General features: G+C 66.7%; 2 protein-coding genes across 6 annotated transcripts in view; one reads left to right on the plus strand and one right to left on the minus strand.

Annotated features, from left to right (window-relative positions):
* Nucleotides 1-12,623, plus strand: part of LAMA5 (laminin subunit alpha 5) — a 52,510-nt gene extending 39,887 nt beyond the window's left edge. For both annotated transcript variants that reach the window (XM_033410207.2, XM_033410209.2), the window contains 38 exons: nt 212-339; nt 568-648; nt 751-965; nt 1,401-1,501; nt 1,716-1,896; nt 1,985-2,134; nt 2,521-2,672; nt 2,741-2,851; nt 3,044-3,155; nt 3,589-3,759; nt 3,935-4,131; nt 4,384-4,500; nt 4,607-4,761; nt 5,025-5,166; nt 5,267-5,369; nt 5,983-6,093; nt 6,906-7,085; nt 7,183-7,331; nt 7,411-7,581; nt 7,681-7,817; nt 7,902-8,055; nt 8,219-8,352; nt 8,427-8,589; nt 8,661-8,783; nt 8,877-9,025; nt 9,116-9,248; nt 9,322-9,468; nt 9,573-9,703; nt 9,795-9,959; nt 10,046-10,175; nt 10,255-10,400; nt 10,481-10,673; nt 10,765-10,929; nt 11,035-11,197; nt 11,321-11,454; nt 11,528-11,621; nt 11,792-11,911; nt 12,071-12,623. In XM_033410207.2, the coding sequence (XP_033266098.1) occupies nt 212-339; nt 568-648; nt 751-965; nt 1,401-1,501; nt 1,716-1,896; nt 1,985-2,134; nt 2,521-2,672; nt 2,741-2,851; nt 3,044-3,155; nt 3,589-3,759; nt 3,935-4,131; nt 4,384-4,500; nt 4,607-4,761; nt 5,025-5,166; nt 5,267-5,369; nt 5,983-6,093; nt 6,906-7,085; nt 7,183-7,331; nt 7,411-7,581; nt 7,681-7,817; nt 7,902-8,055; nt 8,219-8,352; nt 8,427-8,589; nt 8,661-8,783; nt 8,877-9,025; nt 9,116-9,248; nt 9,322-9,468; nt 9,573-9,703; nt 9,795-9,959; nt 10,046-10,175; nt 10,255-10,400; nt 10,481-10,673; nt 10,765-10,929; nt 11,035-11,197; nt 11,321-11,454; nt 11,528-11,621; nt 11,792-11,911; nt 12,071-12,201 (5,439 nt within the window). In that variant the 3' untranslated portion in view covers nt 12,202-12,623. The remainder of the gene's footprint in view (nt 1-211; nt 340-567; nt 649-750; nt 966-1,400; nt 1,502-1,715; nt 1,897-1,984; nt 2,135-2,520; nt 2,673-2,740; nt 2,852-3,043; nt 3,156-3,588; nt 3,760-3,934; nt 4,132-4,383; nt 4,501-4,606; nt 4,762-5,024; nt 5,167-5,266; nt 5,370-5,982; nt 6,094-6,905; nt 7,086-7,182; nt 7,332-7,410; nt 7,582-7,680; nt 7,818-7,901; nt 8,056-8,218; nt 8,353-8,426; nt 8,590-8,660; nt 8,784-8,876; nt 9,026-9,115; nt 9,249-9,321; nt 9,469-9,572; nt 9,704-9,794; nt 9,960-10,045; nt 10,176-10,254; nt 10,401-10,480; nt 10,674-10,764; nt 10,930-11,034; nt 11,198-11,320; nt 11,455-11,527; nt 11,622-11,791; nt 11,912-12,070) is intronic.
* Nucleotides 12,624-12,836: 213 nt separating this feature from the next.
* The window catches only part of LOC101269265 (proteasomal ubiquitin receptor ADRM1), a 54,922-nt gene continuing 49,651 nt past the window's right edge, over nt 12,837-18,107 (minus strand). For all 4 annotated transcript variants that reach the window (XM_049699674.1, XM_049699673.1, XM_049699675.1 and 1 more), the window contains 9 exons: nt 17,761-17,974; nt 16,925-17,041; nt 15,508-15,631; nt 14,881-14,967; nt 14,224-14,305; nt 13,768-14,000; nt 13,517-13,674; nt 13,267-13,369; nt 12,837-13,057 (listed from right to left, as the gene is read on the minus strand). In XM_049699674.1, the coding sequence (XP_049555631.1) occupies nt 12,951-13,057; nt 13,267-13,369; nt 13,517-13,674; nt 13,768-14,000; nt 14,224-14,305; nt 14,881-14,967; nt 15,508-15,631; nt 16,925-17,041; nt 17,761-17,974 (1,225 nt within the window). In that variant the 3' untranslated portion in view covers nt 12,837-12,950. The remainder of the gene's footprint in view (nt 13,058-13,266; nt 13,370-13,516; nt 13,675-13,767; nt 14,001-14,223; nt 14,306-14,880; nt 14,968-15,507; nt 15,632-16,924; nt 17,042-17,760; nt 17,975-18,107) is intronic.

The raw sequence follows: 18,107 nt of genomic DNA on the forward strand, positions 1-18,107 counted from the left end.
CCGCAGGGGAGGGCGGCCACCAGAGGCGCAGGGTAGGGAAGACCAGGGGGCCTTTGGTCAGTAGTTACGGGTACGCTGAGGTCTGGGGGAGGGGAGGGGCTCTGGGCAGGGCACCTGCTGGCAGTGGGTGGAGTCCTGCAGGGTGGGGGTGGGGGAGCTGGCGGGAAGCGAGGCCTCCGCCGTCGGTGCTGATGTGTCCCGTCTGCCCCAGGGCTGCCAGCACGACACCGAGGGTGACCACTGCGAGCGCTGCCAGGCCGGCTTCGTGCGCAGCGGACCTGAGGACCCTGCGGCCCCCTGCATCAGCTGCCCTTGCCCTCTGGCTGTGCCTTCCAACAAGTGAGCTGGGCCACAGCCCCTCCAGGGCCCCGGCCATTGACTGGTGGACCAAAGTCCTTAAAGACCCGGAATGGAATACCACCACCCCCTACCTGGTTGGGTCAGCACTGCCCTCTGTGGAGGCCGGGGCATCCGGGGTGGGCCCATGAAGTGGGGGACCCCCCCCCCCGCTTACCTGGTGCTCACCTGGAGCGTGCTGGGGTGTAACGACCACCTCCGTCTCTGCAGCTTCGCCACGGGCTGCATCCTGCGAGGTGGCCGCGCCCAGTGTCTCTGCAAACCCGGCTATGCTGGGGCCTCCTGCGAGCGGTGAGCTGGGCAGGCGGGTGCCTGACTGGGGTGGGGTCTGCGTGCGTGGCCCCGGGGACGCTGCGTTGCCTGCCAGCACCAGCCATGATCCCGCCCCACCAGGTGCGCACCCGGCTTCTTTGGGAACCCCCTGGTGCTGGGCAGCTCGTGCCAGCCCTGCGACTGCAGCGGCAACGGCGACCCCAACATGCTCTTCAGCGACTGCGACCCCCTGACGGGCGCCTGCCGCGGCTGCCTGCGCCACACCACCGGGCCCCGCTGCGAGAGCTGCGCCCCCGGCTTCTACGGCAACGCCCTGCTGCCCGGCAACTGCACCCGTAGGCAGGGAGGGCGGGGCTGAAGGGCCCCTGGGTGTCCCACCCGGAGCAGGCTGTGTCCCGGGCCGGGCCCAGTGTGGACAGGGTGGACCCGACCGGGCCCCCAGGACTCACGGTCAGGTGACCCCACGGCCAGGCCGAGGGTCACTTGGGGACTCTGGCCTCTCCTGAGGGAGGGCACCCCACGAGGGCTCTGACGGGTCCTCTGGCTGAGCCCAGGCTGCAGGGGAGGCGGGCAAAATGGGCCGGTGAGCAGGCAGCTGCATGGTTTGGACCTCGGTGGAGCAGGGAGGGGATGAAAAGTGAGGGCCTGGGGGCTTCGCTTGGGGCAGGATGGAGATGCGTGTGGAGTAGGTGCCCGGTAAGGGCTTCCCGGGGTGGGAGGGAAGAGGCTGGGGTGGGGTCAGGGCTACTGTCACAGCCACCCTTCTGCAGGGTGTGACTGCTCCCCTTGTGGGACGGAGGCCTGTGATCCCCGTAGTGGGCGTTGCCTGTGCAAAGCGGGTGTGACCGGTCAGCGCTGCGACCACTGTCAGGTAGAGCTGCCAGGGTGGGGCGGGGCCTTGATTTTGTGGGTGGGGCCTTGGTGTGGGGGTGGGGTTTTGTGGCTGTGGGGCGGGGCTTGGGGCCAGAGGGATGGGGTATGGGTGTAGGGGCAGGACGTCATGGCTGGAGGTGCAGGCTCTCAGGGCTGAAGGAAGCTGGGTCTTAAGAGCTGGGCAGAGCTCTGACTGCAGTTTGTGCCCCCAGGAAGGACACTTCGGCTTTGAGGGCTGCGGGGGCTGCCGCCCGTGCGCCTGTGGCCCAGCTGCCGAGGGCTCCGAGTGCCACCCCCAGAGCGGGCAGTGCCACTGCCGGCCCGGGACTGGGGGTCTCCAGTGTCGCGAGTGTGCCCCCGGCCATTGGGGGCTCCCTGAGCAGGGCTGCAGGCGTGAGTGTGGGCCGGCGGGACACCTCGGGGCAGCAAGGAGTACCCCAGGGCCCTCAGCCGGCCACTCACCCCACCCCTCCCACCCCAGGCTGCCAGTGCCAGGGCGGCCACTGTGACGTCCACACGGGCCGCTGCACGTGCCCCCAGGGGCTCAGTGGGGAGCGCTGTGACACCTGCAGCCACCAGCACCAGGTGCCCATGCCAGGAGGGCCTGGGGGCCACGGCGTGCACTGCGAAGGTGTGTGCCTGCCCTCCCCACTGCCCCAGCCGCCTGGCCACACCCGGCTCCCCCGCCCCTCCCAACTCCATCTGGGATGGTGCCGGTCCCAGCGCCATGCTGACTCGGTAACCCCGACGTTCACCTCCACCTCCACCTCCAGATCAGTTCTCTGGTCCCAGCGCTCCTTGTCAATTTTCTGAGAGACCCCACGGCTGTCCTCCTGTTGACCCTGAGACCCCCACGCTGACCTCTGCAACCCCTAACCTCGTAACCCTCAGCCCAGCTCAGTACCCCGTTCCATCTCCGTGACCCCTAGTGACCCGCTTCTAGCTCGCCGACCCCATGACTCTCTGGTGGTCTCAGGCCCACCCCTCACCCCACGCCCACCTGCCCCCTGCCCTCAGTGTGTGACCACTGTGTGGTGTTGCTCCTGGACGACCTGGAGCGGGCCGGCGCTCTCCTCCCCGCCATCCGGGAGCAGCTGCGTGGCGTCAATGCCAGCTCCGTGGTCTGGGCCCGGCTGCACAGGCTGAACGCCTCCATCACCGACCTGCAGGTACTGCCCGGCCCGGCCCCCAGCCTCCCCTGCCCAGGTCGCAGGCTCTCACCTTCCCCTCCCCGCAGAGCCAGCTCCGGAAACCTCCTGGCCCCCGTCATGAGACTACACAGCAGCTGGAGACACTGGAACGACAGACCTCAAGCCTCGGGCAGGACGTGCAGCAGCTGGACGGCCAGGCAGGCGCCTGGGGAGCCCTGCCCCAGAACCCACCCCCTGGAATGCTCCTCCTCCAGGAAAGCCCTTCCCCGGGACCGCTTTCTCTCAGCAGACTCCTCCCCAAGAGGCCTCTCTCCCCGGGCCCCAAACCATCCAGCATCACCCCTGACCCGCAGCTCAGCCTCGAGGCCTGATGGGTACTTCATCCACAGGCCACAGGGGCCCGAGCCCAGGCCGGCCAGCTTCTGGACAGCACCGAGGCCACGCTGGGCCGGGCACAGACGCTGCTGGCAGCCGTCCGGGCTGTGGACCGCGCCCTGAGCGGTAGGGGCTGGCCCACCTGGGCAGGGCGGGGAGAGTCAGGGCAGGGGGCGTGCCTCCAGGGGGCTCGGCCTTGAAGAACCGGCACGTTTGGATGTTTAGACAGGGAGATGGGCCTCGGCCGCGGAAACAGTGGGTCCGGGCTGGGAGGTGGGGGCACGTGGGCCCCACAAGACGGGCCAGTGCCCCCGCCCACGGGCTGAGCAGACGGCAGTGGTGGGGATCCTGGGGGGGCGCCCTGGGAGGTGAGGGGGTGTGGCGAGAGGGCCGGCGGCCTGGAGCCAGGAGCTGGGGGCCGTCCGGGGCACGCCGGCTTACACGGGGGTTAGCTGAAGATGCTTGACTGGGCGTTTCTGGCTCGGAAGCAGTGGCAGAGGTGTGCCCGGGCAGCAGGCCAGCCCTGGGCCCTGACAGCCCGTTCCCCAAACCCACACAGAGCTTGAGTCCCAGACGGACCGCCTGTCACCAGCCAACGCCTCAGCCCTATCGGGTGAGCAGCTGCGCCGGACACTGGCCGAGGTGGAACGGCTGCTCCGGGAGATGCGGGCCCGTGACCTGGGGGTTCCGCGAGCCGCCGCTGAGGCTGAGCTGGGGGAGGCCCAGAGACGTGAGTGGTGTCAGCCCCAGCAGGGCAGAGACGGGAGGGGTGAGGACCCGGCTGGGGGCTCTGGGGCTGAGGTCAGCCTGGAGTGGCATCCCATCAGCTTGGGAGGGTGGACGGGGACTGGCAGGCACCAGGAGTCACTGCCCAAGTGACCGTTCCTGCCCTGGGCCTTGGCCAGTGCTGGCCCATGTGCAGGAGCAGCTGAGCAGGCGCTGGGAGAGGAACCAGGCGCTGGTAGCACGCACCCGAGACCAGCTGGCCCAGCACGAGGCCGGACTCATGGACCTGCGGGAAGCCCTGAACAGGGCGGTGGGCACTACACGGGAGGCGGAGGAGCTCAACAGCCGCAACCAGGAGCGGCTGGAGGAAGCCCTGGTAGGGAGCCTGCCCCGCGACCCCCGGCCCCGCCCCCTCCTTCCCAGCCCCCCCCCTCCTTCCCAGCCCCGCCCCCTCCTCCCCCAGTCCCGCCCCCTCCTCCCCCAGTCCCGACCCCTCCTCCCCCAGTCCCGCCGCCCCCCCTCCCTGCTCACTCTCATACTCATCATCCGCTACCCTATCACCCCACCCCTTCATTTTCCTGCCTCATCCTTGTTCTGTCATGTCCTTCTCACTCCCCATCGTCTCCAGCAACGGAAACAGGAGCTGTTCCGGGACAACGCCACTCTGGGGGCCACTCTACAGGCCGCCAGAGACACCCTGGTCCGGCTCACTGAGCTTCTGCGCGGCATGGACCAGGCCAAGGAGGTGAGCACCCCCCCTCCCAAAGGGCGGCACGCTGGGCGGGGGCAGATCAGGTGGGGGTGAGTAGGGGATGGGGACGAGGGTCCCACCTAAGCCCACCCACCCCCAGGAGTACGAGCACCTTGCTGCCAGCCTGGACGGGGCCCGGACGCCCCTGCTCGAGAAGATGCGGGCCTTCTCCCCGGCGAGCAGAAAGGTGGACCTGGTGGAGGCCGCCGAGGCCCACGCGTGGCAGCTGGACCAGCTGGCGCTCAACCTTTCCAGGTACTGGGCCCAAAGAGGGTGCCCGGGGGCGTGCAGCCAGGGCCTGGAGGCGGCCTAGCTGGTCTGGGAGGGCTCTTAGAAGGAGAGGCCGGTGTCCCTGCAGGGGCCGGGCAGAAGTCTGGGCCCAGGGTGGCAGGAAGAAGCAGGACAGGCACACAGGGCGGTGCAAGGCCGGGAGTCTAGAGCCGCCAGGCAGGCGGAGGCCCGTGAGGTGGGCGGAGCCCCCACCCGCACCCTAGGATCCTCCCCGCTTCCCCTCACAGCATCATCCAGGGAGTCAACCAGGACCGCTTCATCCAGCGGGCCGTCGAGGCCGCCAACGCCTACAGCAGCATTCTGCAAGCCGTGCGGGCCGCCGAGGGTGCCGCCGGCCAGGCGCAGCAGCAGGCGAGCCGTATATGGGCGGTGAGGCCCCGACGCCCCCCACAGCCCCGGCGGGAGCCCCTGTTCCCTTGCAGCTCCACCAGGCAGGTGTGAACTGCATCCTGTTTCTCTGTGTCTACAGGTAGTCATGCAGCGGGGCCTGGCGTCCCGAGCCCGGGAGCTGCTGGTGGACAGCAATGCCCTGGAGGAGGCCGTCCTTGGGGAGCAGCGGAGGCTGGGCCTCGGTGAGTGCCGGGTCCAGCTGGGCGTCCGGGCTCCGTGGGGACCCTCGCCTTCCGGCCATGTGGGTTGTGACCGTGTGAACCAGGGTCGCAGCTGCCCTCGGTGGGAATTTTCCCCACTGCTCGGCAAGTGCGTCCCTGGGAGCTCTGCGAAGGCCCACCACCCACCCTGGCCTCGTGACAGGCCCCCGGGACGTGGAAGGGCCTGGGGAAGGGGACGTGGGGCCCAGCTCATGGTCTCCCTGATGTCCTGGCTGAGGGCCGTGTGCATGCCAGGCCGTCGAGGAGGAGCGGGTGGGGAGCGGGCAGTGGGGTGCGCCCTCTGCTGCTAGCACCTCAGGGCACTGGTGGCCACGAGCAACGGCTCAGCTTTTCTGAGCCTCCATTGTTTCACCTGTAAAATGGGAATAACTGCCTTGGCTGTGGGCCCAGGAGGCTGCGCCAAGACTTGGGCACCAGGGCCACCCCAAGCCGAGGGCCCTCGTGTCCACATGTCTCCATCTGACCGTGTGCGTGTGAGCCTTAATCCTCCCTGGTCAGGAGGGAGGACTGAAATGGGCTGCACCTGTACCCTGGGGGCGGGGGCTCCTCGGGACTGAGGCTGCCTGCCCCGCAGCGTGGGCCACCCTCCAGGGCACCGGGACCCGGCTCCGCGATGCCCGGGCCAGGAAGGAACAACTGGCGGCCCGACTCCGGGAGGTGCAGGCCATGCTGGCTATGGACACAGGTAGGGTGGGTCTCCTTCCTGCCCCCGCCCTCACTGCTTGTCCCCAGAGCTGAAGAGACACCTGTCTGGATAGACATCAGCCAGTCTGTCCAGTAGGCTCTGATGGGGGACGTGTTCACACTTGTGCCATCCGGAGTGGTGGCCGGGGCGGCTGAGGGGGACCCCTGTGTGGGCAGCTCCAGCCCTGGGGACCCTTCCCAGCCCTGGGGATCTGCTTCTGGTCGGAGACAGATGCCAAACGAACGTAGCCCCGGGCAGCAAGTGAAAACTGGAAGGGGCAGGGAGCGCGCGGAGAGAGGTGGCGCGGGGCAGGCGGGAGTGTGCGGCAGGGACTTGGGGCATCTGGGGGAGGTGGGGAGGGGGGAGGTGGAGGCAGCAGCAGAGGCCAGCGTGCTGGAGCTGAGGGCTTGGGGGCCGGGGGGCCAGGAGGGCTCAGGGCAGAGGAGGGATCCCTGCCGACTCGAGAGTCAACCTTCCCCACAAGCCTGGGTTGGGGCCACGGGGACTCGGGGGGGGGGGTGCGCTCAGGAGAGATGGTGTTGGCGGGGGTAGGGGGGGCCATGGGGAGGCGGGGCTGAGCCAACACTGGGTGACCCAGCTGTGGCGAGAGAGGCTGGCACAGGAGGAGCCGTCTGGGAGAGGACAGAGGGTGCGTTTCCACCGCGCTGAGGCTCTCACGAGATCGGGGGCGGGGGTGACATCCCTGTTGCTGGTCTTGGCATGGGGGTCTATAGTGGTCTCCCCAGATGGGGATGAGGCCCCCCGATGGTCCTCACTTGCCCCCCGCTGAGCCTGCACACTGCCTGCCACAGACGAGACAAGTAAGAAGATAGCCCATGCCAAGGCCGTGGTCACCGAAGCCCAGGACACGGCCGCCCGCGTGCAGTCCCGGCTTCAAGACATGCAGAAAAACGTGGAGCGGTGGCAGGGCCAGTACAAGGGCCTGCAGAGCCAGGACCTGGGCCGGGTGGTGCTCGACGCAGGCCGCTCAGGTGGGCCCTGACGCACAATGCCCTGACAAGAGGGTGGGCTGGGGTGGGGAGGCCAGGGGCTCAGGGCTGCCTCCCCACATCCGCTCCCCCCCTGCAGTGTCCACCCTGGAGAAGACACTGCCGCAGCTGCTGGCCAAGCTGAGCCTCCTGCAGAACCGTGGGACGCACAACGCCAGCCTGGCCCTGTCGGCCAGCATCGGCCGCGTGCGGGAGCTCATTGCCCAGGCCCGGGGTGCTGCCGATAAGGTGCGTGCGAGTGCCAGGGCCAGGTGGGCGTCTGGGAGACCAGGAGGCAGGCGCTGATGGGCTCTGTGCCCCCACTCAGGTCAAGGTGCCCATGAAGTTCAACGGTAGCTCAGGGGTGCAGCTGCGCACCCCTCGGGACCTCGCCAGCCTCGCCTCTTACACCGCCCTCAAGTTCTACCTGCAGAGCCCAGAGCCGCCGCCCGGCCAGGTCGCCGGGGACCAGTTTGTGCTGTACATGGGCAGCCGCCAGGTAGCGGGTGGGCTCGGTGGGCTGGGTGGAGCCGGGCGCCAGGCTGGAGCGGGTGGCCCACGCCGGGTCCCTGTCCCGCTGAGTCTCCTGCCACCACAGGCCACCGGCGACTACATGGGTGTGGCTCTACGTGGCCAGAAGGTGCACTGGGTGTACCGCCTCGGGGCGGCAGGCCCCACGGCCCTCAGCATCGACGAGGACATCGGGGAAGAGTTCGCAGCCGTCAGCATTGACAGGTGGGAGGCCCGGCCCTCACGGTGTTCCCCCCACCGCCAGCGTGACCGCGCGGCCACGCCTCCCTCTCTTACTTCTGCCCTCAGGACGCTCCAGTATGGCCATATGTCTGTCACAGTGGAGAATCAGATGATCCAAGAGACCAAGGGTGATACGGTGGCCCCTGGGGACGAAGGGCTGCTCAGTGTGCAGCCGGATGACTTTGTCTTCTACGTGGGAGGCTACCCTGGCAACTTCACGGTGAGCCCGGTGCGGCCTGGGTGCGCGGCCACCCCGCCCTGCACCCCTGTCCCAGGAAGTCCTGCTCAGGGTCTGGCTTCGGTCCGTCGTGCTGTAGCCCGAGTTCCTCCCCTTGGGTCGGTCCTGGGCGGGGAGGCTCCCTGACCATGTGCTGTGCCCACAGCCTCCCGAACCCCTGCGCTTTCCCGGCTACCGGGGCTGCATCGAGCTGGACACGCTGAACGAAGAGGTGGTCAGTCTCTACAACTTCGAGAAGACCTTCCAGCTGGACACAGCCGTGGATAAGCCTTGTGCGCGGTACGTGCGGCCTGACCCCCACCTCACCGCGGCTCGGCCCGCCCTCAGCTGACCCTGCCCCCTCTGACCCGCAGCTCCAAGTCGACCGGGGACCCGTGGCTCACGGATGGTTCCTACCTGGACGGCTCCGGCTTCGCCCGCATTAGCGTGGAGAGCCAGCTAAGCAACACCAAACGCTTCGAGCAGGAGCTGCGGCTCGTGTCCTACAGCGGGATCCTCTTCTTCCTGCGGCACCAGGCACGTCTGCCGTCCCCACGGCCCGGCCCGCCAGCCCGCCCGGCCCACACTGACCCTCCCCTCCCCCCCAGGACCAGTTCCTGTGCCTGGCCGTGCGGGAAGGCAGCCTCGTGTTCCTCTACGACTTCGGCGCAGGCCTGAAGGAGGCTGACCCGCTGCAGCGCCCGCCGCCTCTGACCACGACCAGCAAGGCGGTAGGGCTGGGCTCGGGGAGGGCCGGCGTGGGGAGGGGCAGGGGGGTCGCAGCTCTCGCCCTGAAGGTGCCACCCCGTGCTGGCGCTTCCCAGATCCAGGTGTTCTTGCTGGGGGGCAGCCGGAAGCGCGTGCTGGTGCGCGTGGAGAGGACCACGGTATTCAGCGTGGAGCAGGACAGCACGCTGGAGCTGGCCGACGCCTACTACCTGGGGGGCGTGCCACCCAGCCAGCTGCCCCCGAGGTGAGCACTGGCCCTGGGGTGGGGCGGGCGTGGTGGGCAGGGCCTGGGAGAGGCCACCCCTGACACTCGTCCCGCGGACCCTCCCCGCAGCCTGCGGCGGCTCTTTCCCTCCGGAGGCTCGGTGCGCGGCTGCATCAAGGGCATCAAAGCTCTGGGCAAGTACGTGGATCTCAAGAGGCTGAACACGACGGGCATCAGCTCCGGCTGCACCGCTGACCTGCTGGTGAGCCCCCTCCCTCCCCCAGTTGCGCGCCCTCTCCGGCCGCCGCGGGCCCTTACGGTCACCCTGCTCGCAGGTGGGACGGGCCATGACTTTCCACGGCCACGGCTATCTGCGCCTGGCGCTCCCCAGCAACGCCGTGCCCCTCACGGGCAACGTCTACTCCGGCTTCGGCTTCCGCAGCAGCCAGGACAGCGCTCTGCTCTTCCACCGAGAGTCCCCGGTGCGTCCGCCCCGCCACCTCTGGGGCAGCAGGGCGGGGCTGGTGGCTCAAGGGAGGGAGTCTGGGCCCCCGGCCTGGCCCGCTGACCTAGCCACTGTCCCCAGACCGGGCCATGCGAGGTGTCCCTGCAGCAGGGCCATGTGACCCTCCGGCTTGCAAGGACCGAGGTGAAAACGCGACGAGGCTTTGCCGACGGGGCCCCCCATTATGTCACTTTCTACAGCAACGCCACGGGGTGAGTCCGGCTTACCTGGCCTCTCCAGGGAGGGGGCACAGTAGAGCTGGGGTCGGGGGCAGGGCGGGGGAAACGCTGCTCTCCTCGCCAGGGTCCGGCTCTATGTGGACGACCAGCTTCAGGAGATGAGGCCCCACCGGGGGCCGCCACCCCAGCCCCAGCCTGAGGGGTCGAGTCAGCTCTTCCTGGGGGGCTTGCCCAAGTCTGACGCCCTCCATAACTTCACTGGCTGCATAAGCAACGTTTTCGTGCTGCGGTGAGCTGAGCGGGCCCCGTGAGGGCTGGTGACGACCCACCGGCCCGGCCCAGCACCGACCCGCACGTACCCCCTGCCCTCCGCAGGCTCCTGGGGCCGCAGCGCGTGTTTGACCTGCAGCAGAACCTGGAGGGTATCAACGTGAGCTCAGGCTGCGTCCCGGCCCCTCGCACCCAGGCGCCAGATCAGAGCCCGCGAGGACTGCGGGCCACGAAGGTGGGGACAAGGGGCTGGGGTAGGCAGAAGGTGGCCTCCATGCATTCCTGCATTCCCTCATCCCCATCCGACCCCCCAGGCCTCCCGCCGCAGCCGGCAGCCCGCCCAGGACGCTTCCTGCTCGCCACCCTGGCCCCGCAGGGCCATACGAGATGCCTACCAGTTTGGGGGTCCCCTGTCCAGTCACCTGGAGTTTGCACACGTCCCGCCCCCCACCAGTGACTGGTAAGGCCAGGGCCGGCGGTGGGGAGAGGGGGCTGCCGGGGTAGGGGCAGCCTCGGCTGACGTGCCCGCCTGGCTTCCAGGTCGCAGCTCTCCATGCTCATCCGCCCGCACGCCCCCCGAGGGCTCTTGCTCTTCGCTGCCCCCCTGACGGCCAGCAGCCCTTCCCTAGCCCTCTTCCTGAGCCACGGACGCTTTGTTGCTCAGACGGAAGGCCCTGGGCCCCAGCTCCGAGTCCAGAGCCGCCAGCGTTCACGGACTGGCCGGTGGCATACAGTGAGGGGCTGGGGAGAGGGGACGCAGGGGCGGGGCGGGGTGGGGCACTGGCCCTGCGGGCTCCCATCCTGACGTGCCTTCCCACTCCCAGGTGTCCGTGCGTTGGGAGAAGACTCGGATCCAGCTGGTGACGGACGGGGTCTGGGCCCAGAGCCGGGAGGGGCCGGGCCGGCGGCACCAGGGGGAGGAAGGCCCCCGGCCACACACTCTCTTTGTGGGGGGCCTCCCTGCTGGCGGCCACAGCCCACAGCTCCCGGTGAGAGCCACCTCGCCCCAGCCTCCCACCCCTGCCCCGCTGGACGCTCTCCGCCCTCCTCGGCACCCCAGGCACCTGACCCAGCTCACCCTTGTGCCCATGCAGGTGGCCATCAGCCGCTACGGGTTCAGTGGTTGTGTGAAGAGACTGAGGTTGGACGGGCAACTCCTGGGAGCTCCCACCCGGGTGGTGGGGGCCACACCTTGCTTCTCCGGTCCCCTGGAGAAGGGCCTGTTCTTTGCAGGCAGCGGGGGAGCCATCACTCTAGGTCTGTCCCCTGCTGGCGTCCCCCAGTCCCCTACGTGCCTGGGCTGGGGTGGGAGTGACGCCCAGAACAGGGCGGGGGGGCCTGGGGCCGAGGCCTTCCTCTTCTCACGGCCCCTCCCTGCAGACACCCTGGGGGCCACACTGCCTGACCTGGGCCTGGAGCTGGAGGTGCGGCCCCAGACAGCCACCGGCCTCATCTTCCACTTGGGTCGGGGCCCAGCACCGCCCTACCTGGAGCTGCGGGTGCTGGGGAGGCAGGTAAGCGGGTTGGGCCGCAGCCTCAGGGCAAGATCTGGGTTGGTAGGGCCCTCCTGACCCGCTGCTGCCCCAGGTCCTGCTGCGGGCAGATGACGGTTCAGGCGAGTTCTCCACACTGGTGACGCTCCCCGAGGCACTGTGTGATGGGCAGTGGCACCACCTAGCAGGTGAGCTGGGCCCTCCTGACCCCACCCCCGCTGGGGGCAGCTGTAGACCCCTGGGGCGGGGGGCGGGCAAGGACTCAAAAGCCGGAGCAAAGGGGCAAAGGGCCCCGATCCTGTGGCTGGCTGGTGAGGGGCGCCCCAGCCCGGCCACAAGGAACACCTGTGCCCGGCAGTGACCAAAGGCGGGAACAGGCTCCGGCTGGAGGTGGACCTGCAGAGCAACCACACCCTGGGCCCCGCGCCGGCCGCCCCGGCTGACGCCCCAGTGCCGCTGTACCTCGGGGGCCTGCCTGGTGAGTGTGGCCTCGGCCTGGGGGCAGGGGGAGGGAGGAAGGCTGTCCCTGGGGACCAGGCACTGGGGTCACCCTGCTTTCCACCCCGGCGGGGAGACCGAAGCCTGGTGGGATGCCGGCCTCTGCTCCAACCCGTCTCCCTCCCTCCCCCACCCCCAGAACCCTGGACGCAGCCTCCAACCTACCGCGGCTGCATGCGGAATCTGGTGGTGAACCAGGCCCTGGTCTCCTGGCCTCGTGCTGCGGGCGTGCAGGGGGCAGTGGGGGCCAGCGGCTGCCCAGCCACGTAGCACAGCTGCCCCTCTGGGACCCCAGCCACCAGCTCCAGCAGCCAGGAGAGGGTTTTCAGAGCCCCCAGGCCCAGAGCCCCGAGGCAGGCCGCCCCATCGGGCAGGGTCCTCCCCCACCCTGGAACCCCCAGCCCCTCCACACAACCTGCTGACAACACGCCCTCGGCCGATTTTTTAGATGGTTTGAGTATGTTTGTTCATGTAGACTGCAGATTCTCCGGGTGATGAGTCCTATTTCTGGGAATGGTTTAAGTTATGTCTGACTTTCTACGGGAAAGGGTAAAACACTGCAAAATGGGGGTTTTATATTTTTTATCTTTCAGTTTAATTATGAAATTTCCCTTCCACCAATTTTTAATGGGAGCTCTGTAAGTCATTCATTCCTGCTTCTTGAAACAAAAATTAAAGTCACTTCTGTGTAACCGAGTGTCAACTTTAAATGGAGAAAAAGAAAAGCAGTCCAGCGGGTCTGGAGGTCCGAGGCGAGCAGAGCGCTCACGTGCGGAGCCCCTCCCCCAGCACGCCGGTCCCTCAGAGTCAGTCAGAAGCGGGACCTGGAGGGGCTTCTCCCGATGACAGGGGGACGGACGGGGCCGTCACGACCCACCCCGGGCACGCAAACCAGAGTTGGCAGATAAAAGAGAAGACTTTTATTGATGAGCAAGTTGGGACAGAGGTGGGAGGGGCGTGCTCACACGCCCCCGCTGAGGCCGCACGGCCGGGCGGCCAGCCCTCTGACAGCAGGCGACTCAGTCCAAGCTCATGTCCTCCTCCTCGTCCTTCCTGTCCTGCCCGCCGCCCTCCTGCTGCTCGGGGCTGGCACTGCTCTGCATGGCTTTGGCAAATGCTTCCACATCTAAAACCAATTTAAAAGCACGAGGTGACCTTTCTAGGCCCTGGCTTGGCCCTGCTGACCAGGGGGCTGGGAGGTGGAAATCAGATGGCGGCCAGGGCCATGGGGACAAGCCAGCCCCGAGCTCCACAAACCAACCGGGGAGGCCTTTGCTTTCAAACGCAAGGAGAAAACCACCTCTGCCTCGACTGAGGCGAGGGACAAGTACTTACCGCCCTTGTTGGCGGCCTCCACGGCCTCTGCAGGCAGCCCGAACTGGCACATGAGGGGCCCCAGCTGCCCCGAGGCCAAGGCCGCGCTGAACATGCCCAGGGCCTGCAGGGAAGAGCCAGGCGCCTGAGTCCATGCAGAGAACTGGGGGAGCCACAGGGGCAGGGGTGCTCAGCACTGCGGGGGCTGTGCTGCCGTGGGCAGTGCCCCCCACTGCGAGCACACAGCGGGGCACCCGGGCCACGCGCCTACCTGCTGGAACTGGGGCGAGGTCAGCGTGTTCTGGATCTCCTCCGCGGTCTGCGGCAGCGACTCCCCAGACGGCAGGTAGGGCAGCAGGCGCTCCTGGACATCCGCGTTGGCAAGGATGGGGGCCATGATCTCGGGCGTCAGCACGCTGGCCAGGTCCACTGGGGCACAAGCAGGTGGCCATCAGTGGGCGGGCCGGCAGGGGGCAGCAGGCACCTTCACCCCCCAGCCTGGGGCCGACGAGCACGTGTTACCTTGCTGGCTGCCTCCTGGCCCGGCCGGCACGTTCATAGTGGCTAGAATGCTCTGAAGGTCGCTCAGCTGGATGGGCTGGGTCGGGCTGGCGGCCGTGCTGGCTCCATTGCCTGGACTGGGCGCGGGGCTCGGGCTGCTCACCGAGGCAGCTGCTGGAGCGGAGGGAGCTGGGGTGGTGCGCGTGGAAGGGGCGGTGGAGGACGGGGTGACCGCTGCCGACGGGCTCCGGGAGCTGGGAAGAGTGAGGCCAGCGCTGCAGCGGCTACGCGCCCACCAAGGCGCCACAACACGTCGGTCCTGCCCCAGTCCTCGTGCTGCCAGGGCCCCAGGAGAGCCTGAACCACGAAAAGGGACGGACCCTCCCCAGATACCTATTTTGTCCTTCGGCACCTCCTACATCTGGCCCCCGTGGAGGAGGGGACACGGCCACGCCATATGTGCGGCGTGAGGCTCACCTGGGGGAAGAGCTGCTCGCTGGAGGCCCTCCACTCCCCAGTAGGCTGGCCAGGCCCGGCCCCGTCAGCGCCCCCAGGCCACCTACCAGGAGCAAGGAGACACAGCTCACACATCACGTCCTGCTGGAGGGCCCCCCCCGCCCCAGCCCAGGAGCAGAAAGGCCCCGCACTAAAGCCAGTGGCCGAGCAGGGGAAGGTGGGGGCCCAGGAGCAGCGACTCCTCAGGTGTGTCCTGGCAGCTGAATCTGCTAATCAGACCACCTCTCCGTCCCGTGACCCTACTAATGCACCTGGGTTCAAGGTAACGTGGAGTTCAAATCCCGTACAAGTAACCAGTGTTTCCAAAGTGTCCCAGAAACACGAGCCTGACAGGAGCTGGCAGCAGGCAGGCCAACCCAGGAGACCAGGGGCCCCGAGCACGCGTTCCCAGGCCCAGCACCTCAGCCAGCCATGCTCCCCCGAAGTATGGAACTGGGTCCTCCCTGGGGGCCCTGGAAGGCCTTGCCCACCCAGCTCCCAGGTCAAACCCTAAGGCAAAGCAGCCCCCTCCCCAGGGAGGCCAGGGCCCAGAACATGCACAGGTGCCGCTCAGAACCAATGAGAAGCGGCAAGGCGTCCAACTCCAAAGCAAGCTCGCGCGGGCCCGCGGCCCCTCACCCAGTCCTCCAAGGCCGGCGGGGCCGATGAGCTGCATGAGCTGGCTGTGGCTCATGTTCCCCAGCAGGCTCTGCAGGCCGCCCTCACCTGCAAGACAGGAGGCGCTCAGGCCCGGGCCTCCAGCTGTGCGCACGCCCGCTGCCACGGTCCAGGGCCGGCCCCCACCTCGGCTGCCCCGAACTGTGTGGCGAGTGTCTCCCGACACGAGCCAGCGCAGTAGGGCTCGTACACCGCTTCACCACGTGGAGGTGGGAGCACCGAGGGGGAACTGCCGAGAGGAGCTTCTAACCTGGACACCTCTACTTCCATTAAAAACCACCGGCCCAGGGCTTCCCTGGTGGGGCAGTGGTTAGGAGTCCGCCTGCCGATGCAGGGGACGCGGGTTCGTGCCCCGGTCCGGGAGGATCCCACATGCCGCGGAGCGGCTGGGCCCGTGAGCCATGGCCGCTGAGCCTGCGCGTCCGGAGCCTGTGCTCCGCAACGGGAGAGGCCACAGCAGTGAGAGGCCCACGTACCATTTAAAAAAAAAAAAAAAAAACCAAAAAGCCACCGGCCCGCACCCGCAGGGATCCACGTTGGCAGAAAGCTACTCTGACCTCACCGCACATCCGGGAAGGGGACCATTACCGCCCAGCGCAGACAGCTCGTGGCCTGCGCTTCCGCTCGCCCCCAGAGCTCCAGGCATCGGCGGGTTGTTCAGATACTCGTTGACCTTCCGGCAGTGCTCCTCGTCCTGGTCCGTCTTGGGCTCCTGCGGGGAGGACATGGCAGCAGGCGCAGCTGAGCAGCCACCCATCAACAACCATCCTGACAAGGGACCTGAGGCCTGGAGAGGTGCCACCTGTCCGCGGCCACAGCAAGGAGAGGCCCCGGCGGGGCGCACGGGGACAGCAGCCCGATGTGCCCGCTGGGGCTGTGCGAACACCCATTTTACAGGCGGGGAGACTAAAGCACTAGGCGCGCTCAGCACAGGGCAACGCCCTGACCCTCCAGATGCGGTTGTTTCCGCGACCGTCTAAAACCGCAAATCCTTCAACACGTGTACTGCTGTGAAATAACCCTGCTACCGCACCACTGTCCACTGACCAGCCCGTGGCCCTCCAGGGTTAGCTGGGCACTGACTCTGAGCGCTTGGGTGTGGGCAGGGGGGCATCAGGCAGCGCCACCCTGTGGGCACCCCCAGAACTGTGAGACAAAGCACCCAAGAGTCACCGAGCGTGTGTGCAGTGGGCCTGCAGGGTCATGGGGTGGGGGCCGGGGGAGGCACACAAGACACAGCCCTAACCTCAGAGCAGAGGGGAGCAGAAAATGCAGTGGCTGGTGTGAGTCTGACAACTTTTCTTGGCGAAACTGTGGAGGAACAAGCTCTACACCAGCGACTGGCAAACCACGACCCCGTCTGTGTTTGCAAATAAAGTTTTACTGGAACATGGCGGCGCCCATCCATTTACTTCCCGTCCACGGCCACTATCACACTACCTCAGCAGGTGCAAGACAGACCATCCAGCCCACAGAGGAAAACCTTTCCTGCCCTGTTCTAGAAGGTGCTGGGGGGAGGGCAGCAGTACAACCTCTGTCAAAACTACAAACGCAGGTGCATACCCACTGCACGAGCAAGTCCACTTCCAGTGGGTACGAGGACGGCCCGGTGCACTGCCACCCAGAGACCCACAGAGCACACCACGGGAGAAGAGGCAGGACAAGGGACACCGCACAGGCTCACCCCTGCTTTTGGTCCAGGCTGCTCATGACCCTGGGTGGGGGGGGCCCCTGGGAGACGAGCAAACCACAGGCAGAGACAGGACCCAGCCTGGAAATCACTCCTGTCGGTCAGCCAGGGAATTCCATCCTCGAAAGGGCACCCAAAGCCCAGCTACAAGTGTCTGGACTCTGGCGGAGCCTGTCCCCAATGCCCCCCCCAACAAGGCGATACACTGGAATCCTCAGGTTCCACGGCAGCACGGTCAGCACCGGCTGGTCTGTGAAGGCGAGTTCGACCATCCGGTGAAGAAGCTTCTAGCCTAACTGTACGACACCTACACACCTGCATCCAGAAGAAGAGGCGTTTGGACCCCGCCTTGAACTTGAGCACGTAGACCCTCCCGCTGGGGCACTGCGGCACGCGCTTGAACTCGCAGTCGTCGGGGAAGATGATCAAGTCCTAGAGAGCAGCACACGAGCAGAGTCAGCTCCACGAAAGCAGCACTGCCGAGCCCCAGAACCTCCAGGAAAACAGGCTGGACCCTGTGCCTAAGTGAGTGCGGGTGCGGGGAGAGGACACGGGACACAGACGCCGACAAGTCGCCAAGCCCGTCACCAGCAGGGTCTCTGCAGGGCAGACAAACGAGGGTCTGAGGCACCGCACGAAGGTCATGAGGGCCAGGAGAGGGGCTCGGTGCTGAACAGGGAAGGAGGGCTTCCGGCTCCTGAAGGATTTCTAACAGAGACGTTTTGGGAGCAACATTCCAAGATGAATTAAAAAGTCAACTCTGACCTGCTCTCGAACCTACGAAAAACGATTTAGTCTGAAGAACAAAGAACACTAAGTAAGATGACTGCTAGAGAAAGCTTTCTGGAGGGCTGTGATAAAGATCAGGATTTTTACATGGTTTCTCCAATTCTAGGCACCTCATCTTCAGTTTTAAACATACATACACAGATGGGAGAAATCTATATAATCATTGAGGCTAGGAAGCCCCACAGGCAGAAGAAAACAGCTGATGAGGGCACTAAACTAATGGATCCACGCATCCCACCAACACACGCCAAACTGGGAAACAGCTGCTGTGCCCCAAGCATGGTGCCCTCCTGTACAAACCACGCTGTCCTGACGACTGGACGGGAGTCCTTAGGATGAGGTTCAGGCTCCCAGACACTTACGTCTTCCACGTTCCCCGATGTCCTGTCTTTCCAGCAAAAGTGAATGAGGGAGTCATCCGTCTGCTGAATGTACACAAGCCCTTTCCGTTTATCTGGGGTGACAGTAGTTCCTTTCAATGACATTTTTCCGGCCCGAAACTCCACCAAATACTTGTTGGAGGACCCACGGGAGCCTGGCACCAGGCTTGGAAACAGAGCGCCTGAAGTCGTCATCCTGAAAGAGGGACCAGCATGCAGAGCCGGTCAATACCGTAGCACCTCCGGATGCTACGCGGGAACGGGAATGGGCAGAGGGAAAGGGCCTCTCTCTGAAGCCCAGGCTGTCCCCTGCTGGGGGCAAGGGGACA

Source organism: Orcinus orca, chromosome 16, assembly GCF_937001465.1.
Source record: "Orcinus orca chromosome 16, mOrcOrc1.1, whole genome shotgun sequence".
In the NCBI taxonomy this organism is placed as follows: Eukaryota; Metazoa; Chordata; class Mammalia; order Artiodactyla; family Delphinidae; genus Orcinus; species Orcinus orca.